Below are 20538 nucleotides of genomic sequence, written 5' to 3' on the forward strand. Positions count from 1 at the left end.
AATAATTCATATTTTTAAAACTGATAAATGTAAAATATAAATAGATTAGCAAGGTGATTAGTCTGTGACTCTGACACATTAAATAGTCCTTTTCTATGTCATTATCATTCACAAATTCAAATCATATTATATAATATCATGGCAGATTCAGTGGTATTGTTAAATATCAAATTGTTGCCTTAAGAATCAAAATCGTTTGAATGGGTGCATTATCATTGTGCATGTACATGTGCATGTATAAACAATAAACTGACAAGACATAAAAAAACTGGCATTATACACCTATTTGATGTGCAGAAGTGTGTACTGTAGCAACTATAGTACAATAAACACTATTGCACCTTGAACACATTGCTTACAGTAACAGAGACATAAAAAGAGGAGAGATTAAGCATACTATGGGCCTGATGTTTTACTTCATATATTTTTTTCCCACTAAATTAGTCAATGCCTACTGGCAATAGCAAACAGAAACATGTTTGTCAGGGCAGGTAGCCAGAAAGCAAATTGAGATATGCTTTTAAGGTATTACTTATGTGTTTGTGCAGGGCAAAGGTAGTGCATTTGTTTCAGGTCATTGGAAAGGCAGATGTGTTTTGCCCTTACAAGAGTCCCATTCTTCAAAGGCAACGAGAAGGAAATTCACACTGGTATGATTCATGACAGTAAGTGACAATTGCTATCTTTCTTTTTTTCTCTAATTTTGTGCCTCATGATCTAGTTTAAGGCCTTTCAGAGCAAGTTGGAGTACAGGTCATGTGGCCTGGTCAAACCTGCCAGATGTTACTGTGAATTCTGAAAAACAGACAAAAAAGATGAAAAATTGGGTTTGACCAAAATTGAGTTTTTCTGCCAATAATAATTCAACATCTCTATTTTAAGAGAACATAATTATATTTTGCCAAAATATTTTTATTTGCTTTTTAATCTTGCCTAGGGCTATCTTAATCTTATTGCTATAACTATTGCTATGAGGACAGCAAGGTCATCTGTAGTTTTAGAAAGGTTTTTTGTTGGTGGTGTTTTTTTTTTTTTTTACTTCCCAAATAGAATCTCCAGTTGTCAAACTCAGTATAGAAACAGTGACGTCCTGAGAATACACACGTGATGTAGCCTACTATGTGTAAAAACTTGTATACAAAATACTTCTCAATCAGCAATGATGCTTATTTTTGTACACAGTACGTTTGCTCACAGACTCGGTATGCTACACTACCAGACTTTTCCATATCTGATATAACTATGATATAAATGGTTGTGCTTGTGCAACAACTTATATATGTGAGTGATAATTGACAGTTTCTAAAATGCAGTAATGCTAGCTGATGCACCTTGTGTTAGCTGCAGGCTACATAGCATTCTTAATGTATGCTTTTTCAGTAATCACCGAATAGAGCTTTGACACTAACAATATCAGTGCTGGTATCTCTACTTTTATTCTGCACATACACACAAAATTTCCTTTTTATTTGAGACACACACACACATGCTGAGGTATGGAAAAGCGTGAGGTGACAAAAAGGGTGCATGTAAAAATAAAGAACGATTACAAATAAGTAAATAAATGGCAGCTGCTTGTTGTAGGTTGCTGTAGTTGTGTTATACAGTGTAATTAATATAATTAGTAATAAATATACCAACAAAAAATGAATAATTTTGTGAGGAATTCAGAAATATCAAATAAGGTTATTTTTTTTAACCCTGTTACAGACACAAGAGAGCAAAAACAGGACAACCACACACAGAGAAAGTGAGAGATAGCTGTAAACCGAAATATTTAACTTAATAACTTTAAATAGTCTAACCTGGGTTAAAGCAGTTTATGGAAGATTGTAAGTATAACTGTAACAGAAGACACGCAGAAGGGTGGCGAGGATCCATACACACGAGATTTAATGTCACAAATATCCAAAATACAAAAACCATAAACAGGGAACATATCGGAGTCATACACAAAATAGGCTCAGCAAAAATACAGTCCAACAGACAGATCCAAAATCATGGTCATGATCATCATAGCACAGATAATGGCAGGTACACAGAAAATCAGAGCAAACTTGATCAGAGACTAATCCAAGATGGTTAAAAAAAAAAACAGGTAAAGCAAGGTCATACACAAGAATCAATTATAACAATGGCTTAGACCTCACATGAATGAACTAGCAAATAGCAAGGCTTTGTGTTAAGTGTATGGTTCATGTGCTTTTCATTGTTGAGGGCAGGAAATTGAAAAGACCAATGAGGAAGTGTTTTCAGTCAGACCATCTGTCCTGGATGCAGCTGAGGGTAAGGGCAGCAGTGTTGGTCTGCTTGTTACTTTTGTCTGATGCTGGATCTTTGCAGTCACGCGTATCCGACTTTCCAGGTTTGTTCACTCCTCTTTACCCATTTGTTTGATGGCTACGACATTGGAAGGTTCTGCAGAACAATCAAGTCAAGTCAAGCCAAGTGGCTTTATTGTCATTTCAACCATATACACCTAGTTAGTACACAGTGAAACGAAACAACGTTCCTCCAGGACCAAGGTGCTCCATAAAAACAAAACACAGAACTACAGGAGACATTCCATATATTTACGTAAATTGCACAGTGCAAACATGTGCAGAAGGCACAAGACAGTACAAAACTATCAACACAAGACAATGGGCAAGGTGAGTTACAGTGCAGCGCCGAATCATATGACAGTAGTTCAAAAGATTGACAAAATAAGTTGCTGTAATGTAAACATAAGGAGTAGCAGCCGGGTAGAGAGTATAAAGATAAAGACCGGGGGAATAGGGGTGGCTGATACTCCAGCAATCACTAGAAGGGAGTGAGACCTTCCGTCCCTCATAGACATTTACACCACACACTGCATCCGCAAAGACACCAGCATTGTGGATGACCCCATGCACCCCTCACACAAACTCTTCCCCCTCCTGCCATCTGGCAAAAGTTACCGAAGCATTCGAGCCCTCGTGGCCAGACTGTGTAACAGTTTCCTCCCCCAAGCCATCAGACTCCTCAACACTCAGAGACTAGACTGACAACACACACACACACACACTCATATTCAACTGGACACCATCCCACTCCGTTTGCAATTTTTGCACATTTCTGTATTTACTACCTAGATTTTGTTTTGCTACTATTGTATTTATAAAATATTGTACATAATTTCTTGTCATTACTGTACTGTCTACCTGGCTGCTACCCCAATAACTGCTACGTCCATATATAGTATAAGCTTATAAATCTGCCGAATACTGTGTCATACTATGTTATGTTTACATTCTGTGCAACATTTTTACATACTGTTATTCTTTTGCACTACTGTTATATCTGACACTTTCATACTAGAACTGTGTACTGGTCAGCGCTGCACTGTCTCTCACTGTGCCTATTGTCCTGCTTTAGTAGTTATTGTACTGTTTACGTAGTTTTGTATTGTCTTGCTCTTTGCACACGTTTGCATGTGCACTCTATGTAGAAATGTGTATTCACTTGTAGTTCTGTGTTGTTTGATGAAGCACGATGGTCCTGGAGGAAAGTTGTTTCATTTCGCTGTGTACTAACTACCTGTATACGGTTGAAATGACAATAAAGCCATATTGTAATAAAGACTTGACTTGACTTGAATGAATGCTTGAGGGAGTACACTACGTACACTGCCCATTCATTCCGGGTGTTTACATAGTAGGCTGTTAAAAACCTCCCAATTTCCTGGTTGAGGCATTTTGTTTAGCTGTAGGGTTGTGGATGATAACCTGATTGATATTAAAGTTGAGACAATGTGTATGCCAGAGTCATGAGGTGAATTTTACCCCTCTATTGGTTATTAAATCCTCAGGAAGGCTGCAGCACCTGAACACCTCCTTAAATATTAACTCAGTGGTTTCCCTGGCTGTTAGGAGCTTAGGTAAGGTTTGAAATTGTAAAGGCACCAGACAACAGGCTTTAGAAAAATTATCAATTATTGTGAGAATTGTAGTGTTGCGATGTTGCGATGTAGGGAGATCAGTAACGAAGTCAAGGGCAATGTGCAACCGGGGTTGTTGTGGGATGGGCAGTGGCTTGAAGAGACCTGCTGGCAACTGTCATGAGGTACAAGATCACACACTGAACAGGCTTTGACAAACTGTTTAACATCAGAGGTTAAACTTCTCCACCAAAATTTCTCCTCCACTAACCTTTTGGTTCTCTGAATACCTGGGTGTCCAGCACTGAGCGAGGTGTGAACCCACTGGAGGACGTTCTCTGGCATGTTCTGAGGTGCAGATGTCTTCCTAGGGGGGCATTCAGGTGGAATCCAATGCTCTTGTTGTGCTCTTAGAATGTCATTTGTGCTTTTCCAGTTGACAAGTACTGCAATACAGAACTGAGGCAGGATGGTTTCAGGGAATTGATTAGCTTGAGGACTTTTATAAATTCATGACAGTGCCTTAGTTATGTTTTGATCCAGGTCTATATGTGATGGTAAAATTAAGTCTTGTGAAAAAGAGGGCCCAACTGGCTTTAGATGGATTTAGTCATTTTGCCAACTTGATGCATTCTAGGTTTTGGTGGTAAGTGAGGATAGGGAATGGGTGTTCTGCTCCCTCAAGCCAATACAGCCATTGCCCTAGTGTAGCTTTAATGGTGAGTAGTTCACAGTTGCCCACATCATAGTTATGTTCAGCTTGTGCTAGTTTTCTTGAGAAGGCACAATCTGATAAGGAGAGGATATCATGATAGCATTCAGGCACCAGTAATCTATCGCCTCCATCGTTTTTTTCTCCACAAAGAAGAATCTGTCTGCAGCAGGTAAGGTGGATGGCTGAATGTAACCTTGTAACCTCTATAGCCTTTGTCTCAGGAAGGACCTCTAGGGGCTCAGAAACTGCCAGGAGGTCGCCGGCGCAATCCCAGTAATGATGTGGAGTCAGTTTTGGAGCTTTCAGTTTGCTTAACACATCAGCCAGGTCAAGATGAGGGTCTGGGATCTTTACCTCTTGGTAGATCAGCTGTGTTAAATGACAGGGCCGAGAGAGACAGTTTTTGAAACATTGAGAAATCCAGCATATTAGCTCACCTTCCTGCCAGGAAATTCGTAGTGCATTATTAGTCAGCCAGGGTGAGTCTAGAATAACAGAGTTTGGAGAGATTTGGTTATCATGAATGAGAGAGTTTCAGTGTGCAAGATGACATTTAGGGATCCTTGATATTTAGGGAGCCTGTGAGAGGGACAAAGGAAATATTCAACAATTTAGCCATTGCTTCATCCTTGAAGTTACCAGCTGCTCAAGTTCCAGCTGTTAAATAATTCAAGCTTGAACACCACAGAAATGGCTCAAAGATGTCCCTTATTTACACAATACAGACATAGTCCAAACCTCTTGTGGCTCTTTTTTACCTCAGTGAAAAGGCTGACCTGAGTGATGACATAAGAGTAGAAATGAGCAAGTATACATTTGATATTGTGTTATATGAAGTGGGTGACATTTCTGTGGACCTCACTAAAATTTTGATTCTGGTATGGCCCTGGGGGTAAGGAGCCAGTTTAACAAAAACAAAGCATTGTGACCTGTTTTCCATGATAATATACTGTATTGCAATAATGTAATCTGACAGCACACTATTTTTGTGATCATAGTGCACTCAAAAACAAGGTGCAAAATTGATTTGTTGTATATTTTTGGTATCTTCCTGACCAGTGAAACAGGAGCTAACGTGGCGCAAAACTGATAACATAATAAAATTAATTTTGAGTTTGAGTTTGAGTACAATAGAATAGATTTGAATATAGAAAACATTTCACCTACTAACTTTATAAAAATTTACCCACGAACTGACAGAATTTACAAAAAATAGTTTTTTTTGTCAATATTTCAGTGGTAATGTAGTAAACATGGAGACTTGGACACAGTCTCCAAAGATCCAGGCTATATTCTACATAATAAAAATATTATGCCATATATATATATATATATATATATATATATATATATATATATATATATATATATATATATTAATAATATTTAATAGAATAGAATTTAATAGTAATTCAATGAACACAATAAACACCAAACATATATATATATAGTATGCCAAATATATATTTGTGTTTTTGGGTCCCTGGAGGATTAGGTGTTAGGCCTCGGCGCTCTCACTGCTATGGTCTAGGTTCGATTCCCAGCCAGGGAACCGACCCTAGCCACTGGAGTTACGCACAGTAGCGCACTCCGAGTGCTGGTCCCAAGCCCGGATAAAATTGGGGAGGTTTGTGTCAGAAAGGGCATCTGGCATAAAAACTGTGCCAAATCAAATATGCAGACCAATGATCGGCTGTGGCGACCCCTAACAAGAGCAGCCGAAAGAAGAACAACATACACATTGTGTTTTTATCAGTGGAACTGAGTGCTCATGGGCCTCTATGTTTTAGTTATGCATTGTAGTCATTGCCAGCAAACACGTTTCTCAATAGGTTGAAAATTTTGCTTTTTATAATGTAATCTCTGCCAAGTCTATTTTTTTACATATTGCAGGAGAACTAAAGCCTTGGGCTCAAGAGGGTTATCTAGAATAAACAATCACAATTTTGCAATTTCTTTTTGGATCTTTCAGTGATGTCAAGATCATCTTTTGAGAGTGGGCCTACATAAACACCAAAATCTGGAATGGGATCTTCAACAAGCACATATGGGTGTGATAGGTCAGGTGTCCACATACTTTTGGCCATATAGTGTAGTTTAGCTTTACTTATGTATGCGTAAAAACTAATGGGTATGTGTTTTTAGGGTGCATCTCACTGATGGGTATGTGTTTTTTTAAGGAGCAAAATAGAAGACTGTGCTTAAGCACAGTTAAAATAGAAGCTTATGTGACTTAAAGACCCTTCATAAAATCTTTTGTTGTGAACTGGCCTTTAGTAGCCACAACTGAGTTGTGAGTTGTTGTTACAGATACAGTATAATAAGCACTGAGATGAAGTGGCCTATTTATGAACGTAGGGTGATATACAGTGTCCGGAAGGCTAGATCGGAAGAAATACAGAGATGAGCCACAAAAGTTCTGGAACCAAGATTCACCTCTACCAAATTGATGGAAAGGCCAAGGTGTGGAGAAAGAAAGGTTCTGCTCATGATCCAAAACAAATAGGCTTACTGGTCAAGCATGGTGGAGGTAGTGTCATGGCTTGGCATAGCTGCTTCTGGAACTAATCTTTACTAATGATGTAATGCATGATGGTAGCAACAGAATGAATTCAGATGTCTGCCAATTTACAGAGAAATGTATCCAATCTAATTGTCTTGCACCTCCGAGGCTGGGGGTTAAATTCCTGCCTCTGCCCTGTGTGCGCGGAGTTTGCATGTTCTCCCTGTGCTTCGGGGGTTTCCTCCCCCAGTCCAAAGACATACATTGTAGGCTAATTGGCATATCTAAATTGTCCGTAGATATGTGTGTGTGATGGTGCCCTTCAAAGGGTTGGTACCCCATCCAGGGTGTTCCCCGCCTTGTGCCCCGAGTGTCCCCTGGGATAGGCTCCAGGCTCCCCGTGACCCTGTGTAGAATAAGCGGTACAGAAAATGGATGGATGGATGATGCCATGGCATTATCACGTCTCGACATCAGCGAGTGATCAACACTTAACCCACATTTAACACTCAAACATCATTTGGAGGGTCTGTGTGGCTACCACCACTGGGTGAGGTGAGTGTGTCTTTGAGCCCATATCTAAACTCATAGAGCCTTCGGTGGTCAAGGAGCTGCAAAACACACACACACACACACACACACACACTTGAAAGCGGTTTAACCAGTCATGATCTGGAAGAAGTGTTCTCGGTGTAATAACACACCTTAACTGTACCTGGGCTGCCCATCATTGGCTGGCCATAGGTGGAGCCCTGCGTCATTCTAATTCCTATTGACAAATAGACGCTCAGTGTGTCCGCATAAGACCCACCCACCCACACTAATAGTGTCAAAAACTCACAAGAGAAGCTGACCGAAGAAAGAATGAAAGTAAAGCCCTGTAACGGCGTAAGAGGCGTGAGAACAGGTCAGTGTGACTTTTCCTAAATACAGCGACAACTGCAATATCATTCTGTTAAATTCATATTTCATTTAATATTCATTTTCTAGAGCAGCCTTTTCATACATAAAGCGTACCATGCTTTAGCATCTGGCATTTGTTCAGGGAAAGAGGGGCGGTGCTTTGCTGAAGACTTTTTGCCCGGTTTATGAGCACACGCACAGATTACCTCAGATTACCTCAGATTACCTTAAACACCCGGGTTACCTCACTGTATTAAACACTAACCTCTACTCCACCAAAGGTAAATAAACTCGGACAAAGTCATGGGATGCATTCAAAACCTCATACTTCCTTATTAAATAGTTTACCAAGGTGAATCACCATAAACTAGCTGAAAGCTTCTGTATCATTAACATCTCAGAGGCTGCCTTCACAACCGTGTACAGCTGTCTTAAACAGTAACTATTTCAAAAGACTACACTCCCATAGGCTGGTTTTAACTCAGAGAAAGACTAAATACTATAGACAACAAATAAAAAACAAAAAAAAATCCCTATCCATTCTCTATTCTTTACATTCTGTACTAAAAAAAAGCCAATTATCCTGTTATTTTGTGTTATTTGTTTCATTGAGCTCTGTTTTTCTCAAGGCAATTTTGTTTAGATGAGTTAGGAAAGGATTATGGTCACAAGCATAATATATATATATATATATATATATATATATATATATATATATATATATATATATATATTAAAAAAGAAAGAAAAGTTAGTCAGAGACAGGCAAAAAAAAACCACTACTACTGTAGTATATTAATTATATTGTGTACAGCAAGGGGAAATACATATTTTGACACATTTGTTTTGTTATTTAATATCATTCCAGTGCACACTGTATATCCACTTCAGATTTACACACATGATGTCTTTTGTCTTTGTTCTTATAAAAATGAGCTAAAAAGTATTAGCAAAGATACTGTATGTTAAAAAAAAAAAGAGATTATTACGTTTGCCTCACAAACAAGGGATTGGGGGTTCGAATCCCGCCTCTGCCCTGTGTGTGTGGAGTTTGCGTGTTCTTCCCATGCTTTGGGGTTTTCCTCTGGGTACTCTGGTTTCCTCCCCCAGTCCAAAGACATGCATTGTAGGCTGATTGGTAGTTGGAAAATTGTCCGTATTGTGTGAATATGTGTGCGATTGTGCCCTGTGATGGGTTGGCACCTCATCCAGGGTGTCCCCCGCCTTCCCTGGGATAGGCTCCAGGCTACCCCATGACCCTGTGTAGGATAAGCGGTATGGAAAATAGATAAATACAAAAATACATACATACATACATAACTGTATGCAAAGGTGGGCACCCCTTGCCAACTTACTTTTTTTTTTTTTTAATTATTTTTTAAAGTGCACAGAACCACTGGAGCAAGCTATCTAAGCTACCTTATATTTGATGCACTTAAAAAATAGGGTAAAAAAAACAGGCTGGTGATTGCAATAAATGGCCAAGTAGTTTAAAAGCCATCATGCAAGAGGTTTGTTCTTTTGCCAGAGCAGAAAGCCTACCTTCAGAAAACCTGGGTACCATATTACCCAGGTTTAATATGAACCCAGCAAAAGGGCTGTCACAGGATACAGTGAGTAGTGCCTAATATTACATATCAACTAAATCTAGCAGCTGGATATATCACAAAAGGAAAAATAACTGTTTATACTGCTGTGTTTTGCAAGTGCTTTTTTTCACATTTCAGTGAAATACCAGATGTATCCAAATAGATGTTATCCACAGTGCTATAGCCACACAGCCAGCCTATATAAAAAAATTATTCACTCATTTTGAGCAGCTCTCCCAATCAATACCGACACAACATAAGCAAAAAAAAAAGGTTTCCCTGCCTTTCAACAACATTATAACATTGTTCTACATAAACTAGTTGTGCAATAACAGAAGTAGAGTTGAACATAGGCTACAACAGGAACTGAGAAAATGTGCAGACACATTATAAGCGTCTGTCAGGTTAAGCTTTGGCCGCAGTGACATTTAAAATAATTTTATTCAAGTTAGGATTTTCCCAGAAGAAATGTCCCACTGCCTCATGAGATTTTTATTAAATATTAAAAACTAGGTCTACTCTAATTCCTATGATTAAAGATATTGTGTACAGTACACAGCCATAATTTTCAGTGTTTTTATTACAGTTGAAAATGACTTTGTTTTTTGGGTTCTTCAGTGAACTGCAGTTCTGTTCTTCAGCTTTTGAATGAGTCTGATCTCCACTCTGGCAGCACATTCAACTGTTAACAGAAACTAAAATACATTTCATGTGATGATATCATCTGATAATAGTGTACAAGTTGCAGGGGAAAGGGCACAAAGTGGCGTCTGTTTATTTGGTATACTCTTTATTATAGAAAAGTTTACACTGGTTGCTGAGCAACGTCATTCAATGCGGCTTCTGAAAGTGGCAGCTCCTAGCGAGAGAGAGCTGTTTATACCCCACCTACAAGAGTGCTTTTTTTATCAACCATTAAGCATGGGGGTAGATTTGCGTTGGGGTGGTGTGATAGCCATTGGTACAGGAAACATTGCACAGATAGATGGAAGAATGGATTCCAGTAAATATCAGCAAATTCTGGAAGCAAATTTGACGCAGTCAGTTAAGAAACTGTAGCTAAAAAGAGATTGGCTTCTGCAACACGACAATGATCCAAAACATACCTCGAAATCAACTATGAACTATTCAACGAAACGCAAGCAGAAGCTTTTGGAATGGCCCTCGCATTCCCCTGACTTGAACATCACTGAAGACCTGCGGGTAGATCTTACACATGCTGTGCATGCAAGACGACACAAGAATATCTCAGAGCTAGAAGTGATATGCAAGGAAGAGTGGGTGAAAATTCATTAAACAAAAACAGACATGCTCTTAGCTGGCTACAAACAGCATGATATTGCCAAGCTATGGTTTCTGCCAAAGGAAGTGGCTTTACTGATCTTTACTGAGTGTCTGAGTGTCTGCTAAAAAAAAAAGAACCACAGAGATGTGTGTCTAAAAGCATTTAGACAAAGCAGAACTCTTTTGGAACAATATAGTCTGGTCAGATTTGGTTATTTGGCAGTAATTCAGTTCGTCATGTTGGGGAAAAGAAGGGCCGTGCATACCCACAGTGAACACCATGCTCATACAGAGGTGGGAGCATCATGATATGGGGCTGCTTCTTTTCAAGCAATGAACCTGGACATATTAAACTAATCAGCCAAGAAACTGAATCTGGGGAGAACATGGACGTTTCAACAAGACAACAACCCCAACATACAGCCAACAATCCAGACTTGAATCCCACTGAAAATGTATGAAGTATTTTGAAATTGAGAGCCCATCAGTGGGATCTTGTAGCGTTGGTGAATTTAAGACGATGTGCCAAGAGGAATGTGCCAAAGCTGAACCACAGTGCTGCAGAAAACCTGATTACTTCTTACTGTAGATATCTTGAAGCTGTAATTTGCAACAAAGTAACAACGTTGTTAAATTGTGGTGTGCAATTACTTTTTTCCCTATTAATTTTGTTTTTTAAAAAATATATATTTTTTAATGATTTGTGCTTATGAATACAGGAGTTACAGGAGTTCTTTCTTACCATTCGCAGTAACATTGTACAACAGCTCACCTGTGTGTGACAGATGATAACACTTTCACATTACACTACAAGTAAGCTATCATTTAGAAAGCTGTCATTATATTCTACATTCTCACGGTTCTTCATATTCATTATTCACTGCCAGTTTTCACAAGTGTACTTATGTAAATACTGATTTAAATCTGGTTAAATCTACAACTATGTTCCATATCTGCACTACTACATTTAATTTAACTTATTGTATTTTATATTTTGTGTGTGTACGTGTTGTATCTTGCTACTGACCATGCTGCTGTAACACAAGAATTTCCCTCATGGGATCAATAAAGTCTATCTATCTATCTATCTATCTATCTATCTATCTATCTATCTATACTTTTTTGTTCATATTTATTTAAGTACAAAGTCTTTGTCTAAATGTGGAGTGGATATATGCAATGGAAACTTATAATAACAAAAACAGCAGTGTCGGTTTACTCATTTCCCTACACTGTGTATTGTGAAAGAATACACCACTAGAAAGAGGTACAATGCCAATGAAATACTGGACAAATCTGCATACAATCTGTAGCTTGACAATAGGCTAGATGTGGAACTTCAGACAGAGAAGAAGGGTTGCCTGATTTGTTTTTAACTTCTGCACAGATTTGGAGTGCAAATCCAGAAATCCAAACATTACATAATGGGGAAAAACGTATATATCTATGCAGGAAGAAAAAAAATCATTATCATTTGAGGCATGCGTAGAGTTGAGGATATTTTATACATGAAAGCCACATCTGCAACAAGATTGGACGCATTTTCATAAACAGTTTGGGTGTCATTCATCCAAAACTGCAAAAGAGGCAAATCTCACCAAATAAGAACCTGTTTTATGACCATAAACTATCACATCCTCTCTTTTCCCCATCTCAGATTTGAACCCTGAGGCCAGCCTAGCTTGGCAGTACATGATGAAGAAGAAGAAGCATCAGAAGCTGTTTTTAGTGGGTGTAGTAGCCTGGGCGCTGCTCTCCTTTATTTTCTTCTTTCAGAGCACAGATTCCAACTTGATCTTCTTCCGTGCTTCTGTAGTCTCAACTTCCGCCCTGGGCAACAAGAGGCCCATCGATGCCCCCCGTGTGGAAAACAAGGCCAGCACTGAACAGCCGAAGCAGAAGGATCGTCGTCGTAGCAGAGCTATCATACCTCCTGTAATGCAGCAGAATTCGAGTTTAGATGAGTCCTGGGTGGATAAAGTTGTTAGAGGACTATGGATGGGCTGGGCATCTTCTGACATGCTGAGTTCAGATCTTCGGAAAGCCAAGAAGGACTATACTGCTATCAACCTGTACAGGGTGACCTACACAGGATACTGGAAGAAGCAGAGGGACAAGAAGAACCTCCTCTGCCAGCTGAAGCAGCACAAACTGCTCAGGACACTGACTGGGTCGGAGGAGCCCTTCGCGAGCCTGGGATGGCAGAAGCTGGTGCCTCGTCAACCTCTGGAGGAGGCCATTAGTGGCCCCTACAGGACATGTGCTGTGGTTTCCTCGGCTGGTGCCATTCTCAACTCATCCCTGGGTAGAGAGATTGGTGAGTGGCTGGGTTTAGGATGTAAACAAGTTTGAAAGATTGCGTAGATAAGTGCTTGGCATTTTGCTGTTAAATGAAGTCCTATTGGTTGAGATTTGTTTCCTATAAAGTCTACTGTAAACCAAAAAAACATACTAGAGGGCCAAAAGGATAATTTTATTTCAGTTATGAAAAACTAATACTAATATTTATGCAGTTGTATTACACATACTTTATACATCATTTAAAACTCAACCAAACCATTTTGAGAAAACCTCATGTGCAATTTAAAAATGTATTAATACCCTGTATGTCACATGCTTCATGTTTTCAAAATTTAGTGAAGCCATATTTCATTCAAGTGGTCACATGTATATCATTCTAACAACATTAATGTTAAATAACATTAAAATATTAATAATATATTGTGATAATGATTAGGTATATCATTGTTTCTTATTGACCAATATCTGATATACTTAATAGTAAGGTCCTCTATGCATTGTTCATTATCATCACCACCAGTATATACAGTAAATGTAAAAAAAAGTACATAATACTAAATATAAAGTACTAAAGTATAGTAGTGAAAAATTATGTAATCCTTTTTAAAGATTTAGTTTGACAGTAACTGTTCTTTGTAGCGGAATCAGGCTTTTGGACACTTCTGGCAATTATTCATGTTTAATTTGCTCACCTGTTGAATATTGCTGTTTCTCAATGATTAATTGCTGAATGTGTTGCAGCATGAACATTATGGCTGAAAGTTACTAACAGACAGACAGTATGGTGCAATACTAGAAGTTCTTTAGTAGTGTTTGCTTGCTTAAATAGGACACTTGCTAATTTACTCCCTTCCACTCAGAAACAGTTCACACTTCACACACTATACACAGAATGATCATAATAGGGAAGCTGTTATCTACATGTGGTAGGTCCATTTGTGGAAACTTTGAGTTATACTGAATTGCCAGTTTTCAGTTATATCAACCTACATTATATCAGCACCATTGTTTTGATCTTTGGCTATCTACTGTACATTTAAAAAATGTCCAAGATCTCTGCTTATGTTTTCTATATTCACATGCTCTTCTTACATGCCTCACCTCTGAGTGAGGTGATGTAGCCTTTGCTGCCATCTAGTAGTCATAGAAGGACATATCAAGTTATGCCTACATTTAGATTGTTAATCATTTGGCTAATGTTGTTATCTAAAGCAACTTACAACTGAGCCAAGATATAATTGAGCAGCTTGGTGTAACCCAAAGCCTTAACCACTGAGCTGCCATTGCCCCACTGTCGTGACCCTCGATACTATGCATGAATTCGATTAATATCTTTGTCTAACAAAACTGTATACATGTCAGTCAATTGTATATTATATATGGTTTACTAAAAATTTTTTAACAGGATTGTTACCAAGTTTAAGGAGTCAAAAATTCTGAGAAGGGCACAGTCACCTGCATATGGTCGTTTGTAAATAATAATGATGTTGCATTGTGTGAGAGATTGCCAGATACTGAACAGCTGAAGCTAGATACCATCTTCAGGAGTGTAATAGCAGCAACAGCAGCAAGGAACACAAATATGACTGGGGCTATTACACAGCCTCGTTTTACCACCCATTATTATTTAAACAAACATCATCTGTCCTTTATATGTCAGTGGAACGTTAAATTACATCAAAATTCAATTATATGGTTAGGTCCTGATATTGTACAGTGAAAAAAAACAAGTCTACACTCCCCATTAAAATTGCAGGTTTTTGCGATAAAACCAAGATAAATTATGTCAGATCATTTACCAACAAAATTCAAGTGAAAAACAAGTAGAAACATAGAAACAAAAAACAGGAAAAAACATACAATAACCTGGCTAGTGTAACAAAAACCTGCAATTTTAATGGGGAGTGTAGACTTTTTTATATCCACTGTATATGAATTTGATTTGCCATATTTTTTTTTATTGGGGAGACACCAGTTTATTCGAGTTTTCCTGGTTTCCTCCCACCTCCATGCCAGTAGGTGGATTGGCAGTGGTAAAAATGTGGAATGCAGTTCATCCACGGTGCATTCCCACCTCACGCCCAGTGTTCCCGTGATAAGCTCCGCAATCCTGACCATGATAACTAGGTTACTAAAGATGAATGAATGAATATTGTTATTGTGTCAATAGATTCTCACGATGCCGTGCTTCGTTTCAACGCTGCTCCAACTGAGGGTTATGAGAATGATGTGGGCAGCAAGACCACCATCCGTGTCATCAACTCACAGGTAGATCTCGGTCCAAACCCACCTGTCTCTCTCATATACACATGCACTTGCTCTCTAGCAGAGAGGACAGGGATGGAATGTAATTAAGAAGACATATTATCTCCATCTGTGAACAGATTATGGCTGATCCACAGCATAGGTTTGCAGACAGTCATCTCTATAAGAATATTACACTTGTGGCATGGGACCCTGGTCCATATTCTGGCAACCTCGAAAAGGTGAGTAATAACCAAAAGTAGCCAAAAGTTCAATAGCTTACCTATGTTGATCAGTATGTCAGGAAAACAGCCAATCTTTTGCCTGGCAAGTCCAGCTTAGTCCAAGATTTATGTCATGTACCTTTATTTCTAATTCATTAGAAATATTTTAGAAATATTTCATTAGAAATATTTGCATAAGATTCCAGATCCATTATCACTACCCATGTCTCTTGGGTCTTTTGCAGTGGTATAAGAGCCCAGATCATGACCTGTTCACAGCATATATTGAACATAGGAAGAGATCTCCATCACAGCACTTCTACATCCTGCACCCAGGCTTCCTCTGGAACCTGTGGGACATTCTTCAGAGCAACACAGAAGAGAACGTCCATCCCAATCCACCCTCGTCTGGGTTTATAGGTTAGACTAACATCCACACAGAATTTATAAAAAACTGTTTGCACAGGTGATACAAAGACTTTTAAAGACTTTTACAGCACCTCAATGAACTTTTGGATGACCTCATCAGAATAAGCTGATAGCAATATTGGTGAGTTTGAAATAATGGTATACCATTGCTATATCAGTATTAATGATGTTACAAAAGTGTAATTTCTAGATGTACACATCAATATATTAAAAGTTCAAATATCCAAGATCTACACACTCTTGCCATGTAATAAGAATATTCAACTCAAAATCCCTTCATGCAACTTTCTTCTAGAGGTATAAACCTCAGGCTTCCGCACGATACAAAATTATTTGCCTTTTTAAATCGATGCATTAATGCAAATCATCCAATTGTTACACCTGTGCTTTCTTCATGTGATTAATTGACACCAGTTACTTTTTGGGGGCTGTCTACAATCAGCAACTGAACAAATATCTCAACTTGTCTAAAGCTATAAAAAAAAGTGGAATATTAATTATATGCATTAACAATAATCAAAAATGTAATTGCCAACATTATTATTGCTGGCCAATTAGCAATGAAGCTGCATTTGCCTTCGCTGAGATTGCACATGTCATGCGTTGTTGCCTCACAGCTCCAGGGTCATGGGTACAATCCTATTTGATAGGCATGTATGTGATTCCATTTCTTTTCTTGACTAAGCATGTGTATATGTGTGTGTGTAAATCTGTAAGCAGATGGCAGTCACAATAAACAAAATGAGAATTCCTCTTTCTTTGGATTAGGAAAATACGATGCTCCCAACAGCGCTGGCATTGTTCCTTTACATATAAAATAATGACGCTTTTTTCATTTTGTTTTGTTTCAGGCATCATTCTGATGATGAGCATTTGCAAGAATCTTGATGTCTACGAGTTCATCCCGTCCAAAAGACACACGACTCTGTGCCACTACTACGAACAGTACCATGACTTTGCCTGCACATTGGGAGCATATCACCCACTGTTTTATGAGAAGCTCCTCATCAGAAGAATGAGCACTGTCTCTTTGGATGAACTTAAAACAAAGGGCAAGGTCACTCTCCCAGGGTTTAGTCAGATCAAATGCACATGACGACAAGTATAGTAAAGACGGCAGCATAAACTCAGAGCTGATTTAAAAACCACACAAACAGAAATGACCAAATTGGAATACGAAATAAATCAGAAGCTACAACACTATTGTTAATATAGGGAAACTGGCAGGGGAAAGTACCTGAGTAGTTGTACTTTGTTTCTATACTTAAGGATTATTTCGGTGTATTTATACTTTACTTGAGTATTATTTTATATTGAGTATTTGTACTCTTAATTACATTTCCAAGAAAAATGTACATTCAGAAAGTGTACATTCCTTACATTTCTATTTAGACCTTCAAAGTACTTGTTACAAATCATAAAGGTTTCTTCTTCTCATCCAGCCAATATGTATAAACATATGGAGTTTCTCTCTCTATCCAGCCAAAGCTTAATGGACACCAGCTGACTCTGCTTGCCATTAACTGCAGGACTGCTCTGATTGGCTGCTGGAGGTGGAGCCTGTGGATAAAGTTGGAGAAGAAACCCAGTTAAGAGAGGCCTTTTGTCTCCAGGCTGGTTGGACTTTGTCTTCTCCTGCCCCAGAACTTTAGCTTGTGTGCTACTGTCTTTGAAGGTTAGGCCGTTGTTGCTTCAGCTAGTGTAGCAGTTGTTGTTCACTAAAGTGGCTAACACCAGCCTGTATCTGATCTATGTTTTAATAACAAAACTATAGTCTTAAATTGTATGTGTTTCTTTCTTGGAAGCTGTAGGGAGGTGGATGCCATTTTTGTTCATGTCTCTGTTTTCTCCTGTTTTTGGTTAGAGAGGGAGTGAGGTAAGAACTTGTTGATTTTAATTTTATTTTGAAAGCTTAGGAAGAACTCCTTAGTAAGAACTCAGCACATATATAAAATACACCGATCAGCCATAAGATTAAAACTACTGAGAGGTGAAGTGAATAACATTGATTCTCATTACAATGGCACCTGTCAAGGGTGGGATATGTTAGGCAGCAAGTAAACAGTCAGTTCTTGAAGTTGATGTGTTGGAAGCAGGAAAAAATGTGATGGCAAGACGACTGGGTCAGAGCATCTCTAAAATGGCAGGTCTTGTGGGGTGTTCCCAGTATGCAGTGGATAGTACCTACCAAAAGTGGTGCAAGGAAGGACAACCGGTGACCCGGAGACAGGGTCATGGGTGTCCAAGGCATACTGATGTGCGTGGGGAGTGAAGGCTAGCCTGTCTGTTCCGATCCCACAGAAGAGATACTGTAGCACAAATTGCTGAAAAAGTTAATGCTGGCTATGATAGAAAGGTGTCAGAACACACAGTGCATCGCAGCTTGCTGCGTATGGGGCTGCGTAGGCGCATACCGGTCAGAGCTCCCATGCTGACTGCTGTCCACCGCCAAAAGCGCCTACAATGGGCACGTGAGCATCAGAATTGGACCATGGAGCCATGGAAGAAGGTGGCCTGGTCTGCTGAATCACGTTTTCTTTTACATCATGTGGACGGCTGGGTGTGTGTGCATCGCTTACCTGGGGAAGAGATGGCACCAGGATGCACTATGGTAAGAAGGCATGCAGGCAGAGGCAGTGTGCTGCTCTGGGCAACATTCTGCTGGGGAAACCTTGGGTCCTGGCATTCATGCGGATGTTACTTTGAGACGTACTACCTACCAAAACATTGCTGCAGACCAAGTACACCCCTTCATGGCAACGGTATTCCCTAATGGCAGTGGCCTCTTTCAGCAGGATAATGTGCCCTGCCACACTGCAAAAATTGTTCAGGAATGGTTTGAGGAACATGCCAAAGAGTTCAAGGTGTTGACTTGACCTCCAAATTCTCGATCAATCTGATCCATGATGTGCTGGACAAACAAGTCCAATCCATGGAGACCCCACCTCACAACTTACAGGACTTAAAGGGTCTGCTGCTTACGTCGGGGTCCCAGACAGCACAGCGCACCTTCAGAGGTCTTGTGGAGTCCATGCCTTGACGGGTCAGAGCCGTTTGGCAGCACAAGGGGGGCCTACACAATATCAAGCAGGTAGTTTTAATGTTATAGCTGATTGGTGTAAGTTTTCATCTTAGACTGTGCCATGGCGAGATTAGTTTTTGCAAGTTCACAGGCTTTGTGAAGACGCTCGCGATACGAACTGACATAGTCCAAAACACAAATAGATGTGTTACTTTTACCTATTAACTGTTCCTTTAACATCTTCAAGGGTCTTTGCACTGTCTGTGCAAACACCAGTTCTGCGGGACTAAATCCCAGGGATTCTCTCACAGCAAACATGAGCAAACGCAAGCCATCTTCCCAATCTTTCCTGGTCTCTACATAGAAGGCACAGAGCATAGATTTAAGGGTTTGGTGGAAGCATTCTAACACTCCTTGCGACTCAGGGAGCTAAAAGCATTGCACTTGTACAGTCTGCACCTGATCTGATTACTTCTAACACTTCATCATATAGCCCTGGGACATAACAATATTTACATTAACAAAATTAGAAAAGGCACTGAGACAGACACTGTGGTCCATAATGGGCCATTTCCAAGAGTTCCTGAAATCATTAATTCATTCATTTTTCTTTAGTAACCACTTTATTCAGGTCATGGTCATAGTGAACCAATCCCAAGAACAGTGGGAGTCCTTTGAATGCCAGTCCTTTGCAGGGCACACACTCATTCACACCTAGGGGCAACTTACAGTCCCCAGTCCACTTACTGGCATGTTTTTGGGAGGTGGAAGGAAACCAGAGAACCTGGAGGAAACCAACACAGACATGAAGAGAACATGTGAAACCCTGCTGGCAACTCTACCTGCTGGCTCTGCCTTCATCCTGTTAAGCTGAATAAACAAAAAGGGACCCAATTTTAAAGAAAAGGGTGCCGTATCTTTATCATCATTAGGGGTAAACCACTATATGCGACTCGTATTTATATTGAGAATACACATTAATTTACAGTATTGTAATTTCAAAAATGTGTCCTTATTTCAAGGTAACTGTTGCTCAGGATTGTACTGTATGTTTTATGATTTATTACATTTTAACCACTATTGGCATTTAAACAAGGAAAAATTAAATTAAAAAGAATTAAAGAACTTATTTATTGTCCACCCTCTGATATACTCTTTAATTTTAGAATATTTAACTTGTATTTTAAAATGCATGTCTTGAAGTTCAACCATTGTTGGTTAATACAAGGTGTTCATTTGGTGATGTAGTTCAGCCTGCTGCATGAAATCTGAAGTTTTATTGTATGTGTGTTTCTTTTTCTGCTTTTCTATGTTAATTGCTAGCAAATAGCTCCATTTTTTAAGGGCAACTCAACATTGGGTTCAAATTGTGTATTAAAATTGTCAGATTATCTTTTCAGTTGTTTTTTGTTAACACAAATCACAA

At 39.1% G+C, this 20538-nt stretch overlaps 1 protein-coding gene across 3 annotated transcripts; it reads left to right on the forward strand.

Moving 5' to 3' along the window:
* The first annotated feature begins 285 nt into the window (after positions 1-285).
* On the forward strand, positions 286-20536 carry st6gal2b (ST6 beta-galactosamide alpha-2,6-sialyltranferase 2b). 3 transcript variants are annotated; one of them, XM_053231634.1, is made up of 7 exons: positions 347-665; positions 7416-7671; positions 12550-13209; positions 15364-15461; positions 15578-15679; positions 15907-16081; positions 16942-20536. In XM_053231634.1, the coding sequence occupies exons 3-7, from the start codon at positions 12585-12587 to the stop codon at positions 17184-17186; spliced, it is 1245 nt and encodes a 414-aa protein (XP_053087609.1). In that variant the 5' UTR covers positions 347-665; positions 7416-7671; positions 12550-12584; the 3' UTR covers positions 17187-20536. The 3 variants fall into 3 exon arrangements, with proteins under 3 accessions (XP_026789298.3, XP_053087609.1, XP_026789299.3); XM_026933497.3 differs by lacking the exon at positions 7416-7671 and having other exon boundaries at positions 286-665; XM_026933498.3 differs by lacking the exons at positions 347-665; positions 7416-7671 and adding an exon at positions 7750-8023.
* Positions 20537-20538: the final 2 nt, after the last annotated feature.

The sequence above is a fragment of the Pangasianodon hypophthalmus genome, chromosome 2, assembly GCF_027358585.1.
Source record: "Pangasianodon hypophthalmus isolate fPanHyp1 chromosome 2, fPanHyp1.pri, whole genome shotgun sequence".
Classification (NCBI taxonomy): domain Eukaryota; kingdom Metazoa; phylum Chordata; class Actinopteri; order Siluriformes; family Pangasiidae; genus Pangasianodon; species Pangasianodon hypophthalmus.

Bases quoted from the DNA above. Each gene is read 5' to 3' on its own strand.
- st6gal2b (XM_026933497.3), top strand. From the start codon at position 590: ATGTGTTTTGCCCTTACAAGAGTCCCATTCTTCAAAGGCAACGAGAAG. The intron at 666-12,549 runs GTAAGTGACAAT...TCCCCATCTCAG, and splicing joins CACTGGTATGATTCATGACA to ATTTGAACCCTGAGGCCAGC. The intron at 15,462-15,577 runs GTAGATCTCGGT...ATCTGTGAACAG, and splicing joins TCCGTGTCATCAACTCACAG to ATTATGGCTGATCCACAGCA.